This window comes from Protopterus annectens, chromosome 7.part0, assembly GCF_019279795.1.
Source record: "Protopterus annectens isolate FY-2018-M chromosome 7.part0, PAN1.0, whole genome shotgun sequence".
Taxonomy (NCBI): Eukaryota; Metazoa; Chordata; order Ceratodontiformes; family Protopteridae; genus Protopterus; species Protopterus annectens.
The window spans coordinates 1,111,451,044-1,111,474,629 of NC_056739.1; the positions used below are offsets into that span (position 1 = coordinate 1,111,451,044).

Below are 23,586 nucleotides of genomic sequence, written 5' to 3' on the forward strand. Positions count from 1 at the left end.
GGTCGTCAGGGGTATAAAACATGCAGCCAACGCCATTACATCAATTTCTCTTGCCCAGATGTCAGGTGCCCCCCTAATGGGAAGCAATTAAATCTATAAATATGCAAGGATATACCACCAATAAAAAAGCAAATACACCAAAAAGCTTTTGAGCATATTAAATGAGAGTAGAGGTACAGCCAAGAGAAATAAGGGGGCTGGGGGGAGGGTAACCAGGACTACAACAGTGAATACATAACATCTACATTTATGGTAAGTGTACACAACTGTACTATGTTCTTCATGTTTCACTGTTGCAGTCATCATATTAGGGTAGATTCCCAAAGCTAAGGATGGGAGGAGGAATTTAGATAGCATTAGGACCAGCCATAAGGTCTTGCAAAACTGCAGTGGCAAAGCCAGCTCTGGATTTAGAGAAAACTGGCAGATGGTAATGCTTGGTGAAAGTATGTACAGAACTCCAGGTAGCAGCTTCTAGGATGTCCCTGGTAGGGACGCCTCTGAGAAAGGCTGTAGAGGTAGATGCGGCCCTGGTTGATTGGGGTCTAATGCCCTGTGGGATAAGTTTTTCATGGTGCTTGTAGCAGAAATGAATGCAATGGCCCATCCATTTGGAAATGGTTTACTTTGAAATAGCCCTCCCCTCTGTCCCTGCAGCAAATACCACCAGCAGTTGTTCAGATTTCCTTTGAGGTTCAGCCCTGTCCAAGTAGAATCTAAGTTGTCTGTGCACATCTAAGGAGTACAATATCTGTTCCCTTTTGTTCTGTGGATTAGGAAAAAAGGCTGGCAAATGAATGGACTGATCAAGGGCCACACTGGATACCACCTTGGGCATGAAGGAGGGATTGGTCTTGAGGGACACCCTGTCTGCATGAAAGAAGATGAAAGGCTCCACTGCCATAAGGGCCCGTAATTCAGATACCATTCTTGCTGAAGTGACTGCTAAAAGGAAAGCTGTTTTCCAAGAAAGGAATTTTAACTCTGCAGATGCAGCTGGCTCAAAAGGAGTAGGAGTGAGCTTTTCCAATACAAAGTTAAGGTCCCAGGCTGGAGTTGGAGCTCTCCTGGGTGGTCGTAAATTTTTGGCCCCTCTGAGGAACTGCTTGAGCAGTGGATGAGAGAAGAGGGGAGGTTCTGTGTTACACTGAGCTGAAATGGCTAAGGTGTGAATTTTGATGGAGGAAAAAGACAGGCCCTTGTGAAGCATCTCAGTTAAGTATTGTAAAATCTGAAGTAAATTAGGAACTGCTGTGTTTATCCCTTGAGAATGGTTCCAGGCATAGAATTTTTTCCATTTTTCAGCATAAGATTTTCTAGTACTAGGCCTCCTTGCCTCTAAAATGATATCCATCACTGATTTACTGAGGGATGGAATAGGAGAGATTAGGTAATTAGCCAGGCTGCTAGGTTCAGTGTTTGAAGCGGAGGGTGCAGAATCTAGTTCTCCTGTTGAGACAATAGGGTAGGAGTCTGAGGCAGGTGTCATGGGTCCAACAGTGACAGACTGCACAAGTGGGGGCACCAGTGTTGGCATGGCCAGTCTGGTGCAATCAAAATCATCCTTGGTTTTTCTTGTTTGATCTTTAGTAGTACTTTGGAGAGCAGAGGCAGAGAAGGAAAGGCATAAACTGATAGGTTTTTCCAGCTGAAGGACAGAGCATCCACTTTCCAAGCTTGTTTGTGGGGAGTTCTTGTGCAAAATTTGTCCAGTTGATAGTTCTGGAGGGAGGCAAACATAGACCTATCTGGGCTCCCCCATTTGCTTGTCAACATGTTGAAAATCATTGGTTCCAGTTTCCACTCATGTGGGTCCATGAGGTTTCTGCTTAGTTCATCTGCCAGTGTATTTAGTTTTTCTGGCAGGAATTGAGCTTGCAGATGCACTTGGTAGCTCAGGGCTGTGTTCTAACAATGCCATGGCTAGTCTGTAGAGGGGGTAAGAATGTGTACCCTCTGCTTGTTTATGTACCACATAACAGTGGTGGTGTTCGTCTTTCCTATTAATTGTCCTGAAAGAATGTGGTCCTTGAAGGCTGTCAGAGCATTCTGTACAGCTAACATTTCTTTTTGATTGATATGCAGGGACATTTGGCTTGGGTTCCATTTGCCCTGAATGCACTTCCCTGCCAGGTGAGCCCCCCATGCATAGACTGATGCGCCTGTTAGGGTTTGGGTGGCAGGGGGCCTGGTTTTGGTGACAGGCAAGTTATGATAGGAATCACTGCTTCTAGATCCTGTGAATGTTGACACCATAGGCTTTTTAGATACCACTGTAGTTTCCTCATATGCAGTCTTGCATATGGAATTAGAAGAATGCAGGAGACCATGAACCCCAAGGCTTGTAGTATTTGCCTTGCAGATAGCAGGGTTTTTGTGGCCACTAGTCTGAAGTAGGTTGTCAAATGAGTGTTTCTCTGGCGTGAGGAAAGACATCTGGGAAGTTGTATTCAAGCTTGCTCCCAGGAATATAATTTGACAGGGTACCAGATGTAATTTCTTTTCATTTATGGTGTACCCCAGACAGGTTAGCACCCTTTGTACAAAGGCCAGATGATTCAAAAGTATGTCCTGGCTTTCAGACTGAATTAGACAATCATCCAAGTATGGATATATTTGAAGATTTCTTTGCTTGCAAAATGCAATGACTGGAGCTAGGCACTTTGTGAATACCCTGGGTGCAGCAGATAAGCCAAAGGGCAGTGCAGAGAACTGATGGTGTGTGTAGCCTGCTTTGAAGCGTAGGTATCTTCTGCAAGATTTCCTGATTGGGATGTGCAGGTATGCTTCCTTTAAATCTAGTGTTGCCAACCAGGCGTCTTTGCCTAGCATAGGGAGTAACTGGTGTAGAGTCAGCATCTTGAATTTTGGTATCACCAAAAAGGTGTTTAGAGTAGACAGGTCCAGGAAGGATGCCATAAATTATCTTTTCTGGGTACCAGGAAAAGTCTTGAGTACAAACCTTGTCTCTTTTCCTCTTCTAGTACCAACTGAATATCCCCCATGCTTAAGAGAGAAAGTACTTGCTTATGGGCCTCTCCCCACTGACTTGGGGGTAGATCTGGCCACCTGCTTGGTGCTGGTATAATGAGTGGAAGTGAAATCTGTATCCCTGGGACACTATATTTAAAACCGATTTGTCCTGGGTAATGAGCTCCCAGTTTTTTGCATGAAGAGCAATCTTTCCCCCCAAAGGGGCAGTCAGTTGAGAAGTGCTTGGAAGTTTTAAAAAGAGTTCATTGAGACAGTTTACCATAGGGGGAGTTTTATTACTCCCGGGTTTGGAAGTGGAAGCCCCCCACTGCTTAGTCCTGTGCACACCCTGGGAGCTCTGCTGGATCTGGGCTCGGATTGAGAAGGTCTGGAAAAGGCAGGAAAGGACCAATTCTTGGAAGGCCAGTGCCTACTAAACCTTGGTGGTTGTACTTGTAAAAAATCTTAACAGTTTGCATAGATTTATCTTTTTCCTTCATCTTTTTAAGAACAACTTCTGCCTTGTTGCCAAACAGGCCAGCCCTGGTTTAAGGGAGCATCCAGTAATTTTGCTTTAACATGATCTGGCAAGGATTGCTCCTTAAGCCAAGCATGCCTTCTAAGTACAGACCCAGTTGCAGCAGCCCTGCAAGAAGCCTCTAGTGAATCAAAACCACATTGCAAAGTATGTTTTCCAACTTGTTCAGATGAATGCAGCAAATCCTTATTTTCCACATAATCAGGAATCATCATTTTCTGTTTAAGCAATCCAATAACATGCTGCTGATACTTTGACATATGAAACTGGCAGTTTAAGGCCCTAATGGCCAAGGTTGCAGGGGTGTATATCTTCTTACCCCATCTATCCAGCACCCTGAAGTCTCTATCAGAGGGGGTAGGATTTTTGGCAGTAGTAGCTTTAATGCCCTTGGGTCCCTGTGAAATGGACTCAGGATCAGCAGTAGGATTTTTAAAAAGGAACTTGAGAGTCAGGGACCCTGTAATATCTGTCAGGTTTTCCAGGAGCAGGAGGTAGAGAGTCAGGGGCCAAGCTAGATTCCGAAAAGGCATCATCAACAATGTCTAGTACAGGAGGTATGGCTACAGGCCTGTGCTTGGGCAGGAGTAAGAAATCCCTAAGCCTCTTTTTAGAATCAGAGAAATTCTGACTTTCCCAACGAAAATGCTCCATGAGAGTATGCAAGGTTTCACCCAAAGAGAAATCCTCTGGGGGGAAGCAGAGGGAATAGAGTCCTCAGCATCAGAATCCTCATAGGTAGATAAGGGCAAATCCTGGTCATCAGAGGAAACCGAAAATTCAGAATCCTGGTCAGAAGTATCATAAGCAAACTCAATCCTGGGTCTCTTAGAGGGGGAAAGCTGGCTTCCCCTAATTAAAGTAATAAGATCTTCAGCCATTCGTATCATTTGTTTTTCAGGCATAGAGGCCTGACCACGTTGTCTGGGTATCAGTTTTCTAGCATGGTTCAAATTTTAGGCCATGAAGAAGAAGATGGCATCGGTTTAATACGCAAGTCCATTGGCCTGAATACACCCTCAGAAGCTGGTGCCTGCACAGTGGCTCCGGACCCAGCCAAGGTAGAGACATCTGCAAGTTCCACAGTTGAAGCATCTTGCGGCATACCGGACTCCGAATGGGTCTCAGTAGAGGCCTGCAAAACTTGAAATAGTGGGCATCAGGGGCTGCGAAAGTGCCTCACTGAGTACCGGCGAACTGGCGACTGGCTTAGGAGAAGCGTGGTTGGCAGCTTTGGACCTAGGCAGCCTGTCTCTGTCTTTATCTTTGCGTTTTTTCGGAATGTTGGTAGTCAGCTGGCTTATTGAAGACATATCAGGATAACTGAACCCAGCACCAAAATATTTAGAAGCGAAAATATACAGACGACGGATAGTTCTTGGTTTAAATAAAGCACAAAACTGACAGCGAGGGACGTCGTGGTCAGGGTCTAGGCAAGGAATACAGTACGAGTGAAAATCTTTATGAGATATTTGCTTTCTACAAGTAATGCAATTAACTTTTACTGACATCGGTTTAGAGCAAGAAAAAGTTTCCCCAACAGGGTACTTGGCTTTTAGTTGAAGACTTCAGTTCTGAAACTCAAAAATGAAAATTTCAGGTGTTGGCCAACCGGCACTTGCGAACTGCTTCTGCTTCGGGCACCGCACGGCAAGAAAGACTGATGTAATGGCGTCGACTGCATATTTTATACCCTTGATGACCTGACATCACAGAAGAAGGGACAGCAACCAACGCAGGACCCAAGACTTTGTTAATCAGGCCGACTGAGGGCTACTGCAAGCAGATAACCCAAATGTGATGACTGCAACAGTGACACACGAAGAACATCCAGTCATTATGCACTTTTACAAATTTACAGACAGCTCAAAAGCTTGTGGGCATGTCTGTGCAGGTCCTCACTTTCACACAGTCAGCATTAGTAACTGGTGATGAGCATATCTGCATAAAGGTGTAGTGGTGCTATTTGACATCTGACCTTGCACACAAATCCCTGGTACTATGAATACCATCCAAAGAGTCACTGCAAAGTACACACTGACATTTTGCCGAGGACTGTCAAAATTAACATTTCTCACTGCATACATTCTAAGTAAATGGAAATATAACAGTTGAGACTATGGCAAATTAATCTCAACAACTGTTCCCTCATATTATGTTACGGCCAAATATAGCTTTCAAATAAAACAAGATCAAATCAGCATGTCTGTTCATATAAGGCCATTCAGGGTTAAGAGAGCAAGAAATGAGCAATAAACAGTTACAGTACTTCTGGCAAGTTTTGATTGTATAGAACTTCATAAGTTGAAAAATATATGTATTCTCAGTTTCTGCCCGTAGTGGTCTTTTAATAAGCAAGCCCAAGTTACGCATTTAAATTACTATCCAGTTAAAACATTTATAAAAACTATATGGGAAAAGAGTTGACATTTTTTCAAGCAATAATTTAACTTACCTTTATAAAAAGGGCCTCCAGCACCCATAAAGTCATTCTGAAAGAAACAAAATAAAATATAACTGTAAATAAAGTTCAAAATACAACAGCAAAAAAAAAAAACCCACAAAAAAAAAAAACGAATAGCTGAAATACTAAACTCTGCAATGCATGCTCAGTAAAGCCTATATAACAAATCATGCCAGAATTGTGCAAGTCCTTCACTTATATAAAGTTACCTTCGGAAAAAGCTTTGCTTCTCTCTATCTCTCAACAGCAGGACACTACCTAATACATCCACTTAGCTGAATAACTATTTTTAGGAGAGAGTACAAGAGGTATAAGTAAATAATTATCACTGAAAAAAAAAAATCTGCATTTTAAAACTATTATACTAGGATACATATTCTGGAAACTGAATGGAAGGGAAACGGCTGACGCATAATGGAAAACATGTAAACATGGACACAGGATCATATCCAGTTGCTATGCCAAATGCAGTATCCAGTAGCATCAGATGCCTGGGTTGTTTTTAATTCTCTTCTTTAGCTCCATAATCTTCCCAGAGCTATCAAACACTCACCCCACACTAATCTGTTGTCTCGCCCTGTTCTACAGCATTAAGGAAAACCAGACAATGAAGGCCACAGTTCAGGACTCCAGGCTGCCATCCTGCAGATAAGCACATCTGTCACTACACAGGCCTCTATGCCTATAGCAAGTGACCTCCTCATCTCCTAGAAAAGCTTAGCCTTGCAGGATTTTAATAACTGGCTGAGGAACTATTCTAAATGTGCAGAACTAGAAGCACATTACTGCCCAACTCTCCACCTTCGGTACAGAGCCTTTCAATGGGAAAAGAGGTCCGTCCCTTCACTGGAAGACAAGGCAGACAGGGTGTACACCTTACAAATGTTTCAGACACGACTCCAATGATGAGGAGACTACAGCCTCAGGCTAGGTGCCAAACAATGAATCTTTTGAACAGACATTCAGTCTCCTGTGATGCGAGTCCAGAATTTTGCCAAAGATCAACTGGAGGTACCTGGATTTTCTAGGGTTGGATAAGCCAAAGCCTACTATATCCTTAAGCCTGAAGCTTTTAAAGATGCTTATACAGCAGCATCTTAGAAGCTGGTTTCCAAATTCCCAGGCCCCCAAAAAACTGCCAGCTTTCATATGGTCCAACAGGCCTCCTAAAACGTACAAAAATCCTATGCTAGATCTGGGTGTACTTGTTCAAAGCCTCAACACAATTTCAGACAATGGGAATACTATAGTACTGAATGATTTGAGAAAATATTTACATGCCTGCTACCATTGCCTTAGGGTCAATCATTTGTCAAATCCAGACAGCTAAATACAGATGATAGATTCTGAAGAAAATTCGTGAGCTAGCTTCAGAAATCACCAAACAGACCCTGATTATGCAGATATCTAGAGTATCCCACACCACCAAAATATGGGCAAATATGTAAACAAAATACAGGTAAAGTGCTGAGACAGAAGCATCAATAGCAAGAGCATCTGTCATAAAGGGAACATACACAGTTGAGAAATCAACCCCTTCTAGATGATCTCAATGAGTGCCTCCCTGAAATTTTGATTCTGCATGCCACCAGGATTTTGGTGGCATCACATGTTGATGGGCACTTGATTTGAGCAATTTCAAACTACCCAAGTGTGTTAACCATGGCCCTGCCATTGCATATTTTGTGCTTCTTTAGCACATGCATTAATTTGCCCTTTCTGTCTCTCTCTGCTGTGACCAAATGGTCAGTATCTGCTGTTCAGCCTTCCAAGTTATATATACAAATATGTTCGGTGTCTGGATGCTGCCTCATTGCATGTAATGGTGGACTAGTGACTACACTGAATTTTTGGGGTGATCTGTGTAAAGTTGCCATAAAACAGCCCTAGGGACTGGGTGGATATGGAATCAATGCTTATTTTTGGAATCATGATCCTAAACAACATGCATCCCTTTTACAATGTGGCCTCCATTGTGTTCATCCTGCTACATTTGCCTTTGCAGGAATTTGCTAATTGACACTTCAAAACTCTTTAGAGGTCTTTCTTGCACATGCCTAACTACCTGTTATGGACTGACAGTTTACACGAGGTAGCCATGGTTGGAAAGAAATTGCTTCTCAAGTCACGTAATGACATGGTTTCATAATCTACATACAGTAGTCATGCAGTAGCTTGCTGAAGTCTCTTATCAGTCAGGTGTTTGCAAACCTACATTATACAGAAAAAGTAAAATTCTAGTCCATTTTACTTTGACTGCACTGTAGAAATCCATATCTGAATCAAATTTTAATCACACAATCAAATGCCATAGACTCCCTGGCACAGAGAAACAGAGATGAAATCCTGACTACGACTCAAAACTTAATAATACAAGTGTGGCAGAAGCCAACTGGGTAGGAGTGGGAGTGAGCTGCCAGAGTCAGGCCATTCATCTTGAAAGGATGGGTTGGGTACATGCTGAGCTGCAACAGCAACATCTGGTGATCACACTGTGGGGGACCTCTCTGAGAAGACAGGACACAGGCTTGAGTCTACCAAAAAGAGTTGGACATAGTTGGTGTGTGAGAGAATATACTCTCCTGCAGTCTAGCAGAGAAGACATTCCACCATGTTTACTGGACTACCAAGACACAAGTTAGAAGCAAAAGGTTAATGTTCAACCTTCCAGAGAAATGGAGCAGAAGGTGCAGCTATGATCAGCTCATCTATCCCCAGCAAGGTTTTCTTGAGCTAACAGAATCAGGAGATATTTATACTTCTTACAGGACTGAACCACGATTTCTACTTGGTCGTTGGTGTTATCCGTTTGTTCAGAATGGCTTCCACATCCAACATTCTGGTTAACTGCAACAGTACCAAGTAGGACATGATGGAAGCTGCTGACATGTTCAACTACAGAGCAGATGTACACAAGCCAGCAGGCATGAAGGATGCTGGTCTGGGGGCTGGGAAACTGATTCTCCATTTAAGGTGTCCTTATGCCTGTTTGACACGAAGGGAGAAGTCTTGAGCTCCTTGGATGCATCTTTGTTAAGGACCCTCTCAACTATTTTTTTTTCTTTTTGTGGTGGTGGTCTTTCTTTTGACTTTTTAGGAGGCTGTGGCTCTCACTATTGAAAGGATGGTCAGACTATGAAGCTAACATCTGCATTACTGCCACTAACGTTCTATACCAGCCAGGCACAGAGAGAGAACTCTCTTCTTCTGTTGGTTTTCCCTGATGAAACCCATACATATCTGACAGTCTACCACAGGATAGGACTCCTCTAGGCAGAAAAGGTACTTAGAATGCAAATCTCTATAAAAGGATCTGACACAAATGCAAAGGAATTTTTGATTTGATTCTCGGCTAGGGTACCTTCTGTGCAGAGCTTGCATGTCCTCCCTGCAGTCATGTGGGTTTCCTCCCACATTCCAAAGAAATGCAGTAGGTGAACTGGACTCGCTAAACTGGTGATAGGTGCGAGTGTGTGTGCGTGTGAGTGATATGGATGAACTACAGTAGCAGGGCTAGCCACTCGGCGATATAATCCTTGGCTCGAGATAATTATCACTGTTGAAGTGACATCCCAACCCCTTGTGAAAAAGGTGGTGAGGATGGAGGATCTGAATAGTTTGTATAGAGGCAATTTGTTGAATCTCTTTGTATGGTTTCTCCTTGCAGTACTAACTGCAAGACTCTCTTCTCTTTTAAACTGCATCTTGCTAAAACCTCTTGTGTCTAGAGCTTACTGTCACTGACTGCCTCTGATCCGATAATGAAAGAGAGAGACCAAGAATATTAAGTTAGTAATCTACTGCATTATCCAAGGAAAAAAATATTACAAATTAGAAGTATCAGCAATGTTAAATACTAGTACTACTACTATAGACAAGGAACTATAACCTCAAAAAGAGAAACTCCAAAGTAATACAAGCAAAAAAAAAAATATATATATATATATATATATATATATATATATATATATATTTGTGCCTGAATACAATTTAATAAAAAATACAATGATCACTGAGTAGCAATTCCAGCATTTTTGGACTGTAAAAAATGTAACCAATAAAGAAAACTACCCCATACTTATCCGGTTTCATTATACATATAGATTTATCTCGGACGAGTTATTTTAAAGATCTAAATTCCCCAGATAAATTAAAATATTTCTTTTTACTGTTTAATGAAATATGAATGTTTTTTTTTTCTGCTGAGTTTTTAAACAATGTCAAAACAGGTAATACTATAGGACTCTATAAACTTTCGTTTGGAGTTTTGATTCCATTTTATAGGACTCTATAAACTTTCGTTTGGAGTTTTGATTCCATTTTTTTTTTTGTTTTTTTTATATATATATTTATGATCATTTTTAAGCTTCATGCCATCACAAGATTTATTTCTGGATCTCATAGGATATGTGGTTCCTGTTAATGACAGGGATGGAGAGCATCATGTGGAAGAGACATTATCATCTGGACTTGCTGAATTACCTTTGCAGCTTTCACAATACATCTCCCAGTTACAGATATTAAAAAAACAAATGTTAGTGAGAAAGTACAGTTATGTATGTAAACTTACTTAACAGTAGAGGTTTGAATGACAACTGCTGCAGTAGCCTAAGTTATATGGGTTATATCCTGCCAAGGATGTAACAGCCAGACAGATTCCAAATCTTAAGTGCATCTTCCATGTGCCTTAACCATTAGCAAGCTGACATGAAAGTCAAGCTTGGGCATCACATCCTACAGAGTTTCATGCCACCAGAGAGAGGGAGGCAAAAGCCAAGAAAAAAAATACATGTCCAAAATCTGGCTAAAAATATGGGGGAAGGATGGAGGCATCAGCTACTACAGCAGTGATCATGCGAACATCGACTTTTAAGGCATGTTTATTATACACAACCGTACTATATTCATCATTACGATCAATGCTGCAAGTAGCCTATGCTGTATGGATAAGACTACCCTGGCTTAAAACTAGGAGAAGAAAAAGGAGTCCAAGAGCTCCTAGAGAATGATACCAGCAAAACCTGTCCTAAACCTGGAGAAGAAATTTACTTTAAGATACTTTGTAAGAGTATGCACAGAATCAAGTTGTTGCTGCTCCTACAATTCAACCTTTTACAAAAATTGGCCTAGATGAAGCCAAGGTCCTGGCAGAGTAAGCCTCGACACTGTTGGGAAAGTTTTTGTTGTGGTGGGAGTAACAAAAGGTAACAGCCTGAGACAGCCATTTAGCAGCAGTCTGCTTTGACACAGGTTGCCCTTTCTTCTTACCTTCTCGAGGAATGAACAGCTGATCAGAAGTTCTAAAATACTTTGCTCAGTCGTGATAGTACCAGAGTTATCAGAGGACATCCAAGGTATGAAGTATCCTTTCTTTCTCATTTTAGGATATTGAAAGACGGAAGATGGATAGGCTGGCTTCTTGTAAACTCCACTACCACTTGAGGCATAAGAGCAGGACTAGTTTCCAAAGAAACCCTATCTTTGTGGGAAATGAGATACGGCTGACCCACTGTAAGAGTTTGCAACTCACAGACTCTTCTTGCAGAAGGGCAATGAGTAAGACTGTTTCCAAGTTAAGAACCTCAAGTCAGCCTGATGAGCTGGTTCAAATGGCGCAAGTGTTAGCTTTTCAAGCACAAAATTAAGATCCCAAGGAGCAGTCACTTTTTTGGTAGGCATCATGTGAAAACACCTTTCAAAAACATTTTGATACAAGACTGTACTGAATGAGGGGGACTATAGGCAGATATGCTGAAAAGGTTGGCAAATGAACTTTGACATAGAAATAAGACAGGTAACAGGATAGTAACTCACACATGCTTAAAAAACAAAATACTAGCAGTGAGTGGCTGCTGGTTCTTTTGCTGGCACCAACTAGAAAACCTTTTCTCTTTGCTAACGTACAATATTCTAGTAGCAGGCATTCTTGCCTTCATCAATACCTGCTACATGTCCTCAGAAGACAGGTGTCTAAAATGTAATAAAAACACTATCCATCCAGGCGGTCAGTTTCAGCTTTTTTGGGTTGGGATGTTTTAAACATTCCTGATCTTGTGTGAGAAAATGTATTCTGTGAGGAAATTTGTAGTAATTGCTTCCGGCTTTTTCCAAAAGAAATAACCACAGCTGCCTGTGCCAAATGAGAGTCATCACAATGATCTTTGGGAAGTTCTTCTGAATCTTTGCAAGTACCCTGGAAATCAGTGGAATGAGTGAAAAGGCATACAGGAACACTCCTGGCCAAGAAAAGGCAAAGGCATCTGTCTTCCAGGCTTTCTTGCATGGAGTCCTGGAAAAATAATTTTGCCAGATGACTGCCAATAGAAGAGGCAAAAAGATCTACTTGAAGTACTCCACATAAATGGATCAAATCTTGGAAGACCCCTTGATTCAGTTTCCATTCATGAGTGTCTGTCCTGGCCCTGCTAAGCTGGTCTGCCACACAATTTTCCATGGATGGGATGCAAGATGCATGGCGAGTGAGAATGTGGTACAATGTGATATTTCCTGCTAACATGGTTAGTCTACACAGGGTGGTAAGAGCTGGCTCTCTCCTTGCTTGTTTACGTACCATACCACTGTGGTGGTGTCTGTAAATACTTGAAGAGGTCCCAGGAAATACAGATGACTCAGTGTGCTGACAGCATTTATGAGAGAGAGAGAGCATCTTTTTTTATGTTTATGTGCTTTGGACTGTCTTTGTTTCTTCCAAAGACCCTGAAATTGTATGCCTTCCCCAAACAAAGACTAAGGGGACTGGTGTGACTGACTGTGCTGTGGCAGAAGGAGAGAACACAAGATATGGTTTCTGAGAAAGTTGACATCTCCACAATCTTCCTTTTTACACATCCTTAGCCTGGAACTTGAAATGTCAGTGGGTGGTGATGTTGAGACCATAAGGGTTCTGGATACCATTATATCATTCTCATGTGCAGTCTTATCAGAAGTTACATGAGAATCATGGATGCCATAAGACCCAGAATACTGAATAATTCTCTTACTAAGAAAGGAGCGAGTGAAAAACCACATACATAGATCTAACTATAGACCTATTTTCTTCCTGTAGAAGAAAAGCTCTTTGTATTAAGGTGTCCAGCAGGCAACCCAGAAAAAAGTCCTGTAAGAAGAATCAGAAAAGACTTATGAATGTTTTGACTCCCAGCCTGTGTAGAAGATCCCTTAGCCAAGACAGAGATTCCTGACACTTTGTAAAAGACTTTACAAAGGTAAGCAACTTATCTAAATAAAGAAACATGTAGAAACCCTGCAGTCTGCAGTGGACTATCACATGACCTAGACACTTTGTGAACACACTTGGAGCAGTAGATAGCACAAACAGTAAAGGCAGAGAACTGACAACATGGTCCAGACAAACTCTTAAATGACTGAAACTTGGATGAATAAGAATGTGACGATATGCATCTTTTAAATCTAATGTCACTAAGCAACTCAAATGAGGAAGGGGTAAATATGTTGGTAAGTGACAACACTTTTAACTTGGGTACTATCACAAACTGGTCTCCAAGAATCTTTTTTGGCATTAGAAATGTTCTCGAATAAAATCCTTCCAACAGAGCAGAAGAAACATCTTCTATTACTCCTGGAGAAAGCACGCGTTATAAGACAGGTGGAAAAAAAAGTTTTGTCTGGCGGATGAGGAGGAATCCCCCTGGAAAGGAGAGCCTCCCTCTACCATCAATAGCCTTGATGGAGGATATTCAGTACCAATTTGTATGAAACAATCTGATGCCAAAGACAGAAATGGAGATTCAGACTTTTTGGGGGGATTAAGCAACTGCCAGGCTGGGAGGGCTGATTCACTGGACTGTCCTTTAGTCTGGAGGTTCTGGCTTTCTTTCTGGAACTTCTCTGCCATTGTCTTTTAGACATTTACCAGTATTATGCTGGGACTGCATTTAGTTTTTTACCAATGTTAGACGGAGTGAAACCCCGTGGAAAACTTAGAGAAGGAAGGCTGCAAAATCCAAGAGATTCCCCGAATCCGCTTTCTCCTCTCAACATACTTTTTGAAGGCTTCTGCAGTAGGTCAAAAACTAGATCTCTATCTAAGGTGGAATTCAAAATTAGATTTTTGGCATCTTCTAGGAGGTTCTGAGAATGTAGTCAGGCAATCTTCCTCAAAAAAGTTTGTGTCAGCAGCCATGGAGTAGTATCCACAGAGTCAGGTACATTTTAAACAACAATGAATAACTTGTGAAACAGGAGAAACCAAATTACACAAAGCATATTTCTCCTCACACTAGGAAACTGACAGCATAACATTCCTCATACTTTCACAAAAAGCTAGGATAAACTTCAACATATGAACCAGACAACTTAGAATTCTAAGTTACAGAAGCATACTCTCTTTTTCCCTAAAACTTATCAAAAGCCTTTCCATACATGTCAAAAGGGGAGAGAGACTCAAATTGAAATCTTTATCAGCTGCTAGATTCACTAAAGCAGTAGCTGCTGGGTCAGGTCTGGAATTAATGTATAAAAAACTTAAAAGACTGAAGAACATTATATAATCTGCTTTGTTAAAGGCAACAGGCTGTCAGGGAAATTGCAGGCTGTGTCAAAAATAATACAAAGCATATATAATTGCAGAAACAGATGAAGGTTCTGGAAATTCCGTGTAACAAACAATATTACATGAGGGATTGAGAAACCTCTGCATTTTCCCCACTAAAAACACTGAACCATCCTGGAAATGTGGAGAAAGACTCCTTCTCAGAAAGAATCAGATACCACATTCTCCACAGAATCTATCAGAAACCTGAAAGAAAGAAAAATGCATCTGTCCCTTCATATTCCCATACATATTCAATCACTTGAACATCTTCAGTGAAAGAGGAATACCTTTTTCTCTTTTCAGAAACAGCTTTATAAGAAGGATCAAGAACCTAAACACAGACCTCCAGCAAAGTCTAATAAACTTCAGGGTAGCAGACACAGTAGAAAATTTTTTTCAGAAATTCCTATGAAAGAGAAACCAAAGAAAACATATATAATATTGCCAGTAATAACTTCACCGGGTGTTTGCACAACATTCTGGTTAAGTAGGGGCACTTCCCCTGCCCCAGCTACCAAGACTGACAATAATGGCTCTTTCCTTACCCATTAAGGATACACCAACAATAGCTGTAAAGGATGCATCTGAACCTCAATTCTATTGGTGGTTGTAGGGAGAATTCAAACACTATGCCATGCACGTAAGCGCTGCACGGCCGGAATGTACCAATAAAACACTGTTGGCCAGCAGAAACGTGTAGTACAAAAATATATCAAACCAAATAATTGCTGTTGAGTAATTTATTGAAAAATGATCAAACCGGTTTCGGCATTTAAATATTAGCCTTCATCAGTGACATACAGCAAAAAACTAAGGCACATATCTAATGAATATTTATACAGATAGCTAACCAATGAGATCAAAAGTATCTTCCTGCATAGGAAGTCAAATGACTCATGCAAAAACATCATAGTGAAAAAATATATATATGAAAAAACATATATATGAAAAAGACTGATTTGTGAAAACATATACATGCATGACAAAAGACAATATATATTAAAAAATAGCAATGCTGTAATTTGCAAATCATATGTATACATGAGAAACATACAGTGTGTCCATGGATTCAAAACATGACAGCCAATATTAAAGTGACCAAAAAAGAGACGACAAGATATACAAATATATAATAAATAAAACATATGTATGACTGAATGACTAGTACTGATGTTCCAAAAAAATTATGTGGTTATTGATGACTGAGTAAAGTTGTCGAAAAGATACTGGGAGATATACAGGAACCTGAAAAATATAAATATATAAAGGTTATATTTTAAGTTGCTGAATAAACACTTGTGAAAAATAATAATATATATGCACGTTTTTTACCTGATAGTTAGATATGACATAAAATAATGATCATAAATGATCATTCAAACCTGGTGGAAAAAGTGCTCCCAGTGTCGTAATCCAATATCTTTCTTTGTGATTGAGAATGCTATGCCATCTTTGAGTGTTATTGCGATCTCCAATAATTCGGTCGATAATCATAAATGTAAACTTGGCTGTAGAATGCTTCATAGTGTGTCGAAAAAGAGCATTGTGCTCTTTCTTGTTTCTAATGTCGCTCCTGTGTTCATTGATACGTGTTCTCAATTGTCTGGATGTCTGGCCTACGTAAAAAGCAGAACAGTGACAGGTGGCCAAATAGACCACCCAACTGCTACTGCAATTACCAAATATTTTGCAGTCAAATACTCTGCTGGAATTCTGACTTGAAAAATGTTTAGACTTACATATTTGGTGGCAAGACCCACAATGTCCACACGCAAAGGTTCCCAACAGTTTATCTCCAGATATTGTGAGTTGTTGGTATATAGCCCCACCACTTTCTTTATGTTTGAAATGACTGAACAATGAGCCCAGGGTCTTACCTCTTCTGTAACTAAATTGGCACTGGGATCCCAATATTGGTCTAAGTTGATCATTGGCCGTTAAGATGTTCCAATGTTTACTAACAATGCTACGAATAGCATTCTGATTTCTCCCATACGCTGTCACCAATCTAATAGGGGATGCAGAAGGTTCCCTGTTCTTAGTTTGATATTGTAATAGTGTATTTCTATCCAAATTATTTGTCCAATCCCACGCCTTAATTAAGTCCGATTGTTTGTAACCCCTGTTGACAAATCTGTGGAACAAGTCCTGACTGGCTTTTTCATATTCAATATCAGTGGAGTTAATACGTTTCATCCTCATAAACTGAAATTTAGGAATATTGCGGATGGTGTGGCGCGGATGCATACTGGAAGCATGTAGTAAGGTATTATATTGGGGATATTTACGGAAAGTCCTGGTGTTTAATGTATGGTCCACATTTCTACTGACTGTTACATCCAGAAAATTGATGGATTGTAGATCATAAGTCACCGTAAATTCTATACCCCAGATATTATCATTGAGATAACCCAAAAATTCTTCCAGATAAATTGCATCCGCACGCCACACCATCCAGCAATCATCTAGATACCTCCGCCAGATGTCTATTTCCACCAAATAGATATTATGTAATGGGTCATAAATCATACATTCTTCAAGGTAGGCCATGAATAGATCGGCATATATGGGAGCAAAAGAAGCTCCCATAGCTGTTCCTTGAAGCTGCCAATAACATTCACCATGAAAATAGAACACATTTTTATTTAACACATGTTCGGTCATGCACAGTAAAAGTGTGTTGAAGCCGGGCTTGTATAATGCAGATCGATCTAGCCAGTATTTGAGGGCTTGAAGGCCCGCCCAATGGGGGATGCTAGTGTATAAAGCCTTAACATCCAGGGAACACATAAGCCAACTGGGTTCCAACTGAACCTCCTGTATGATCTCCAAAAACTGTGTGGTTTCCTGTAGTCTAGATCTTACTAAATTTTTACTTACTTTTATTTATTATATATTTGTATATCTTGTCGTCTCTTTTTTGGTCACTTTAATATTGGATGTCATGTTTTGAATCCATGGACACACTGTATGTTTCTCATATATACATATGATTTGCAAATTACAGCATTGCTATTTTTTAATATATATTGTCTTTTGTCATGCATGTATATGTTTTCACAAATCAGTCTTTTTCATATATATGTTTTTTCATATATATATTTTTTCACTATGATGTTTTTGCATGAGTCATTTGACTTCCTATGCAGGAAGATACTTTTGATCTCATTGGTTAGCTATCTGTATAAATATTCATTAGATATGTGCCTTAGTTTTTTGCTGTATGTCACTGATGAAGGCTAATATTTAAATGCCGAAACCGGTTTGATCATTTTTCAATAAATTACTCAACAGCAATTATTTGGTTTGATATATTTTTGTACTACACGTTTCTGCTGGCCAACAGTTTTTTATTGGTTGTAGGGAGAATACCACAGTAATCTGCAGAAACAGCTTTCATCACAGCAGTCACCCACCTGTGGCTAAAGCAAATTACCAGCCTGCTGTGGCGGTAAAGGTTGCTTAACATCCTTTTTCCTTTTGTGGATAGATCATCCAACTGAGGAACTGGTATACGGTTTCATGGTTAAACCAAAACAGTTTTCGACTCCCAAGAAAGCTTAACAGCAACAGTCAGAAAAACAAGAAAATAGCAAAGTAACTTTTTCCCAAAAGGCAATAAAAAGCACTTTAAACACTCTCCCTAGCCCCTAAAAGTAAAATATCAGTTTATTGACATAAACAAGCCCTTTTAAACATAAAAGCTAAAAAGTCTGCTCCCACTTAAAAGTCACAAAACAATCAGCAAAAACACTTTCCCAGATTAAAAGGATTTTTTTTCTATTAAAGGTAAGTTTTCTGTGACAAAAAGTACTGTGTAAATCTTTCTCCTCAAAGGGAACTTATATGCTCAGCAATGGAACAGTGTTAGCTGACCAATGCTCAAAAGCCCACAGAGGAGTGCTTTTCTCAGCGGTAGGTAAGCTCTGAAGGCCTCGTTGCTGAAACCTAACTTTTAGTCTGCTCAGCTCAATCTGGCTATGGCATGGGTGTGTGGAGGGTGCCCTGAAGCTTTGGAAGCTGGCCATCTGTTATATACTAAGCAACATATAACTCATATATAGCTTATGCTACTGCAGCGATAATAAAGGTGATGGAACACCAGTGGAAAATACCAACATTCGAATGAGAAAAACATACTGAATTGGTTCAGAATGCTGATGCTAGTAGTAATGGTACATAGGAAACATCCAGAACAAAGAATTATCTGACAAATGTTTTGAATTCACTTCCCTAACTGGATTATAAATGGAAAAAGTATACAGACAAAGTGTTTCATTAGAAAAAAAGCTTGAGAATTTTCAGAAAAAAAATATTCAAATATGAAATAATGACTGGATACATTGTATCTTTTAAATGTACAAAAATGAAAACTATTCCTTAAGGAATGCATATTTATAAGTTTCTGAATGTTGCATCTAATGGTTCCCTGCTGTATGAAGAAATTTACTGTTTTGATAGCACTGGTATGGACTTTTTTTTTTTTTTTTTTTTTTTTTTTTTAGAGATCTCAAACATAATAGAAAGAAAACAGAGAGATATGTCAAAAGATTATAATGTACTTGGCATTTCCTCTACATAAAGAAAAATGACATTCTTCATTAGTTAGATTACCATACTAGTATGGTAAAACAACGCAAAATGAAGACATTAGCTAGGGATAGCGGACAGTACACAAGCAATAAATGATTATCCCTTACCCAAGGTAAAGTGTGATTTGGCCATTCTCAGTAGTAAGAAAATAGAAAAGATCATGAGAGGAATCAGGATTTGGCAGTTCTTTCCAAAACAGAGAACATTTGAACACACTGGAAAATTCTGAAGAAAGCAACAATGGTCAACAATAAATCCTCTGGTGGGATTTTTTTTTTTTTTTTTGAGTAGCCAATACCCAGGCGATCAGAGCAAATAATGAGGAAGAATAAGTATTATTCACCAAAAGGTGACAGGAAGGAACAGTTGTGTACACTTACCATAAATGTAGATGAGTGTATTCACTGCTGCAGTCATCACCAGTGGGTTATTCCTGCTGGGTAGCCCGAATACCAGAGTAAATATTTTCCCTCCTGCATTGCCTGCAGTCACCAGGGACAGACGGTCAGGTCGTCAGTGGTATAAATCAGGGCAGCTGACGCTATTACATCAGTTTTTCCTGCCCTAACCTATAGGAGCCCTGTCCAGAAGGCATGAGCAAAGGCCAACCTGGAGGAAGCCCACAGGCATGTAAAGCAGTGAATGAATTTTAGAGAAGAACAGGCGGAGGGAGTGAAGATGGGAATGCAACAGTGAATACACTCAACATCTACATTTACGGTAAGTGTACACAAGTGTACTATGTTCTTCATATTTCACTGTTGGAGTCATCACTTGTGGGAAGATTCCCAAAGCTGAATTAAGGGTGGATGGAAACAAGGGAAGACTAGGTTGGACTATTTTAGGTAGGGGCAAGCATGCCCTGCAGAACTGCAGAGGCAAAGCCTGCCGGGGTTTTGGAGAACAGAGGCAAGTGGTAGTGATTGGTGAAGGTGTGGACCGAAGTTCAAGTGGCAGCTTCTAGGATGTCCTTGGTAGGGCCTCTCTTAGGAAAGCAGTGGAAGTAGATGCTGCCCTAGTGGAATGGGCTTGCATAGACGTGGGTGGAATTTTCCCATGAAAGTGGTAGCAGAACTGGATTCAGTGTGATATCCATTTAGAAATGGTCTGCTTGGAAATGGGTTCCCCTCTGCCCCTGGGGTGAAGCTGACCAGGAGTTGGTCAGTCTTCCTGATAGACTTGGCTCTATCCAAATAGTATCCAAGTTGTCTGTGCACATCTAGTGAATGAAGGATTATTTCCCCTTGTTCTGAGGGTTAGGAAAGAAGGTCAGGAGATATACAGCCTTGTTCAATGTCAAGTCCAACACCACCTTAGGCATAAAGGAGGGATTAGTCCTAAGGGACACCCCGTCTGAATGGAAGATAATGAAGGGCTCAATGGCTATGACAGCCTAGAGCTCAGAAAATCTCCTAGCTGAGGTTATGCCCAGCAGGAAGGGAGTCTTCCAGGACAGATGTTTTAGTTCTGCTGAGGCAGCTGGTTCAAAGGGAAGTAAGGTCAGTTTTTCCAAGACATAGTTCAGGTCCCAGGGCAGGTGTGGGTGGCCTCCTGGGTGGCCAGATGTGAGATATCCCTCTAAGGAATTGTTTTAGCAGGGGGTGGGAGAACAAAGGCTGCTCTATATGAAAATGGGCAGAGATAGCTAAGGCATGAATTTTTATGGACGAGAAGGATAATCCTTTTTTCACTAGCTCCGTCAGGTAGTCTAGACTCAGAGACAGAGGTGCATGGGAGCTCCTTGCATATTTAGTTTGACACCAGGAATTGAATCTTTTCCATTTTTCCGAGTATGACTTTCTGATGCTGGGCCTACTTAATTATGTCCAGGACCTGCTTGCTCAACAGTGGGTTGTCATCCACCTTTGGGATATCAGCCATGCAGACAAGTTGAGAGTTTGTAGATTTGGGTGCAGTATTGATCCTCTTGCTCGAGTCAGAAGTCCTTCTGTGAGAGGCAGGTTCCTGGGTGGTTCCTTGGTTAGGCTGAGCAGCAAGGGATACCAATGTTGCCTGGGCCAATCTGGAGCAATTAGAATGGCTCTTGGCCCGTTCTCCCTGATCTTTAGCAGTACCCTTGGTATCACTGGCAAGGGAGGGAATACCTAGACAAACAGGTTGCCCCAGTGAAACGATAGAGCATCCACCTTCCAGACTTCTGGGCGGAACTCCCTGGTGCAGAACTGGTCCAGCTGGCTGTTCTGTATGGAGGCAAAGAGGTCCACCTCTGGTGTTCCCCAAGCCTGTGTGATACAGAGGAAGGTCTCCCTCTTAAGTTGCCATCCGTGCGGTCTAAGCAGTTTCTGCTGAGGTGGTCTGCTAAGGTACTGTGCTCCCCTGGAATGTACTGGGCTATCAGATGAAGGCCCATCATAGAGGCAGTCTGCCAGAGAATCATGGATAGATGGCAAAGGGGGTAGGAGTGTGTTACCCCCTGCTTGTTGATGTACCAAATGACTGTGGTATTATCTGTTTTGATGAGGAGCACCCCTATATTCAGGTGGGTCTTTGAAAGATGTGAATAGTCCTGAGTACTGCCATCACTTCCTTTTGGTTGACGTGCAGGAGTAGGTCCCTGTGGCCCCAAGTGCCTTGGGTGCACATGTTGCCCAAGTGTAGCCCCAGGCTTTGTCTGAGGCATCTGTGGTGATAGTCTGGCCATGGGGAAGAACTAGAAAGAGTAGGCCCTTGTTCAGTGAGCAGGCTTCTGTCCACCATAGGAGCGTGGCTCTTAAGCAGGGGATAAGGGGCAGAGGCACCAAAGGATTTTAGGTACCACTACAGTTTTCTCATGTACAGTCTGGCCAAGGGCGCCAACAGGATGTCATGTACCCCAGCACTTGAAGAAACTTCCTTGCTGTGAGGTGCTTTCTGTAAGCCAATTGGGAGATGTATTGGGGCAGGAAGCTCTGTTTTTCTGGAGAGAGGAAAGCTCTTTAGGTGGCTCTGTCCAGGAGAGCTCCTAAGATGGTGATTTGTCTGCTGGGCTGGAAATCTGATTTTTCCTTGTTGATGGTAAAGCCTAGAGAGATAAATTGGGCTTTGACAAAGTCAAGGTCTTGCAGGAGCTTTTCCCTGCTGTCTGTCTGGATGAGGCAGTCGTCCAGATATGGGTAAATTTGGATGTGGCAATGACCAGAGCCAGGCATTTGGTGAAAACCCTGGGAGCAGTAGATAAGCCAAAGGACAGAGCAGAGAACTGAAAGTGTTGTGAGCCTGCTCTGAAGCGAAGGAACTTTCTGCAGGACTCCATTATTGGAATGTGAAGGTAGGCATCCTTTAGGTCCAGGGTAACAAGCCAGGCATTTGGGCTCAGCATGGGTAAGAATTTTTGGTGTGTGAGCATTTTGAATTTTGGCACTTGCAGGGAAAGGTTTGCCGTAGATAGATACAGAATAGGGTGCCAAGTGCCCTCTTTCCTGGGCACTAGAAACAATCTGGAATAAAACCCTTTTTCCGGTTTGTTCCTGGGGTACAGGCTCCACCACCTTTTGTGCCCAAAGATTCTGAATGCGAGTGCCTCTACCCGTTGATATGATGGTATGTCTGGGTACCCTGCTAAGGTTGGTGTTTCTTTGAAGGAAAATCTGCATTCCTGAAAAATGATTTTTAGGACCCATTGATCCTTTGTAATGGATAGCCAACTGTCTTTGTAAAGGGATAGCCTTCCTAACCTTTGAGGGGTGGGTGTGGGGCAGAGGGAGGAGTCATTAGGGTAGGGAGTCCATGTGATGACTGCAACAGTAAAACACGAAGAACATCTCCCCTGTCCTGGGTATAGTAGAGGTCCATTGCCTGGGCCTCTGTTGTCCTTGTGGTTGCTGTCTGGGTGGTCTGTCCCTGCGGCCTTTCTTTTATCCAGGTCTGGATTGGGAAGGAAAGGACTAATGTTTGGAGGGAAAGTTCCTACTGAACCTGGGAGGTTGGACCTGGAAGAAGTCTTTAACTGTCTGAACGGATTTGGCCTTATCCTCCATTTTCTTGATCGCCTCCTCAGCCTTAGATCCAAACAAGCAGTCCTCATCTGGGGGGGCTAGGAGTTTAGATTTAGCATGATCAGGCAGAGGTTGTTCTTTCAGCCATACATGCCTCATAATGACTGACCCTGCCACAGCAGATCTGCTAGAGGCTTCTATGGCATCGTATCCACAGTGTAGAGAATGCTTTGCCACGAGAGTGCTGGAGTGCAAGAGCTCCCCTAGCTCCCTGGAACTACAGCTGTCTGGCAAGGGTGATATCTTCTGTTTTAATAGTTCCATGGTATGTTGTTGATATTTCAACATACAGAACTGGCAGTTAAGAGCTCCGATAGCCAAGATAGCACAGGTGTACACTTTTTTTTACCCCATCTGTCTAGAGCTCTGCTGTCCTTGTCTGAAGGAATAGGATTTTTTGTTGAACTGGCCCTAGGGTGATGACCTCTGAGTCTGCTGCAGGATTTTT

General features: G+C 41.5%; 1 protein-coding gene across 1 annotated transcript in view; it reads right to left on the bottom strand.

The window, feature by feature from the left end:
* Positions 1-23,586, bottom strand: part of UACA (uveal autoantigen with coiled-coil domains and ankyrin repeats) — an 845,278-nt gene that overhangs the window by 190,638 nt on the left and 631,054 nt on the right. Inside the window, exon 14 of the mRNA XM_044077695.1 lies at positions 5,967-6,003. Coding sequence (XP_043933630.1) covers positions 5,967-6,003 — 37 coding nt within the window. The remainder of the gene's footprint in view (positions 1-5,966; positions 6,004-23,586) is intronic.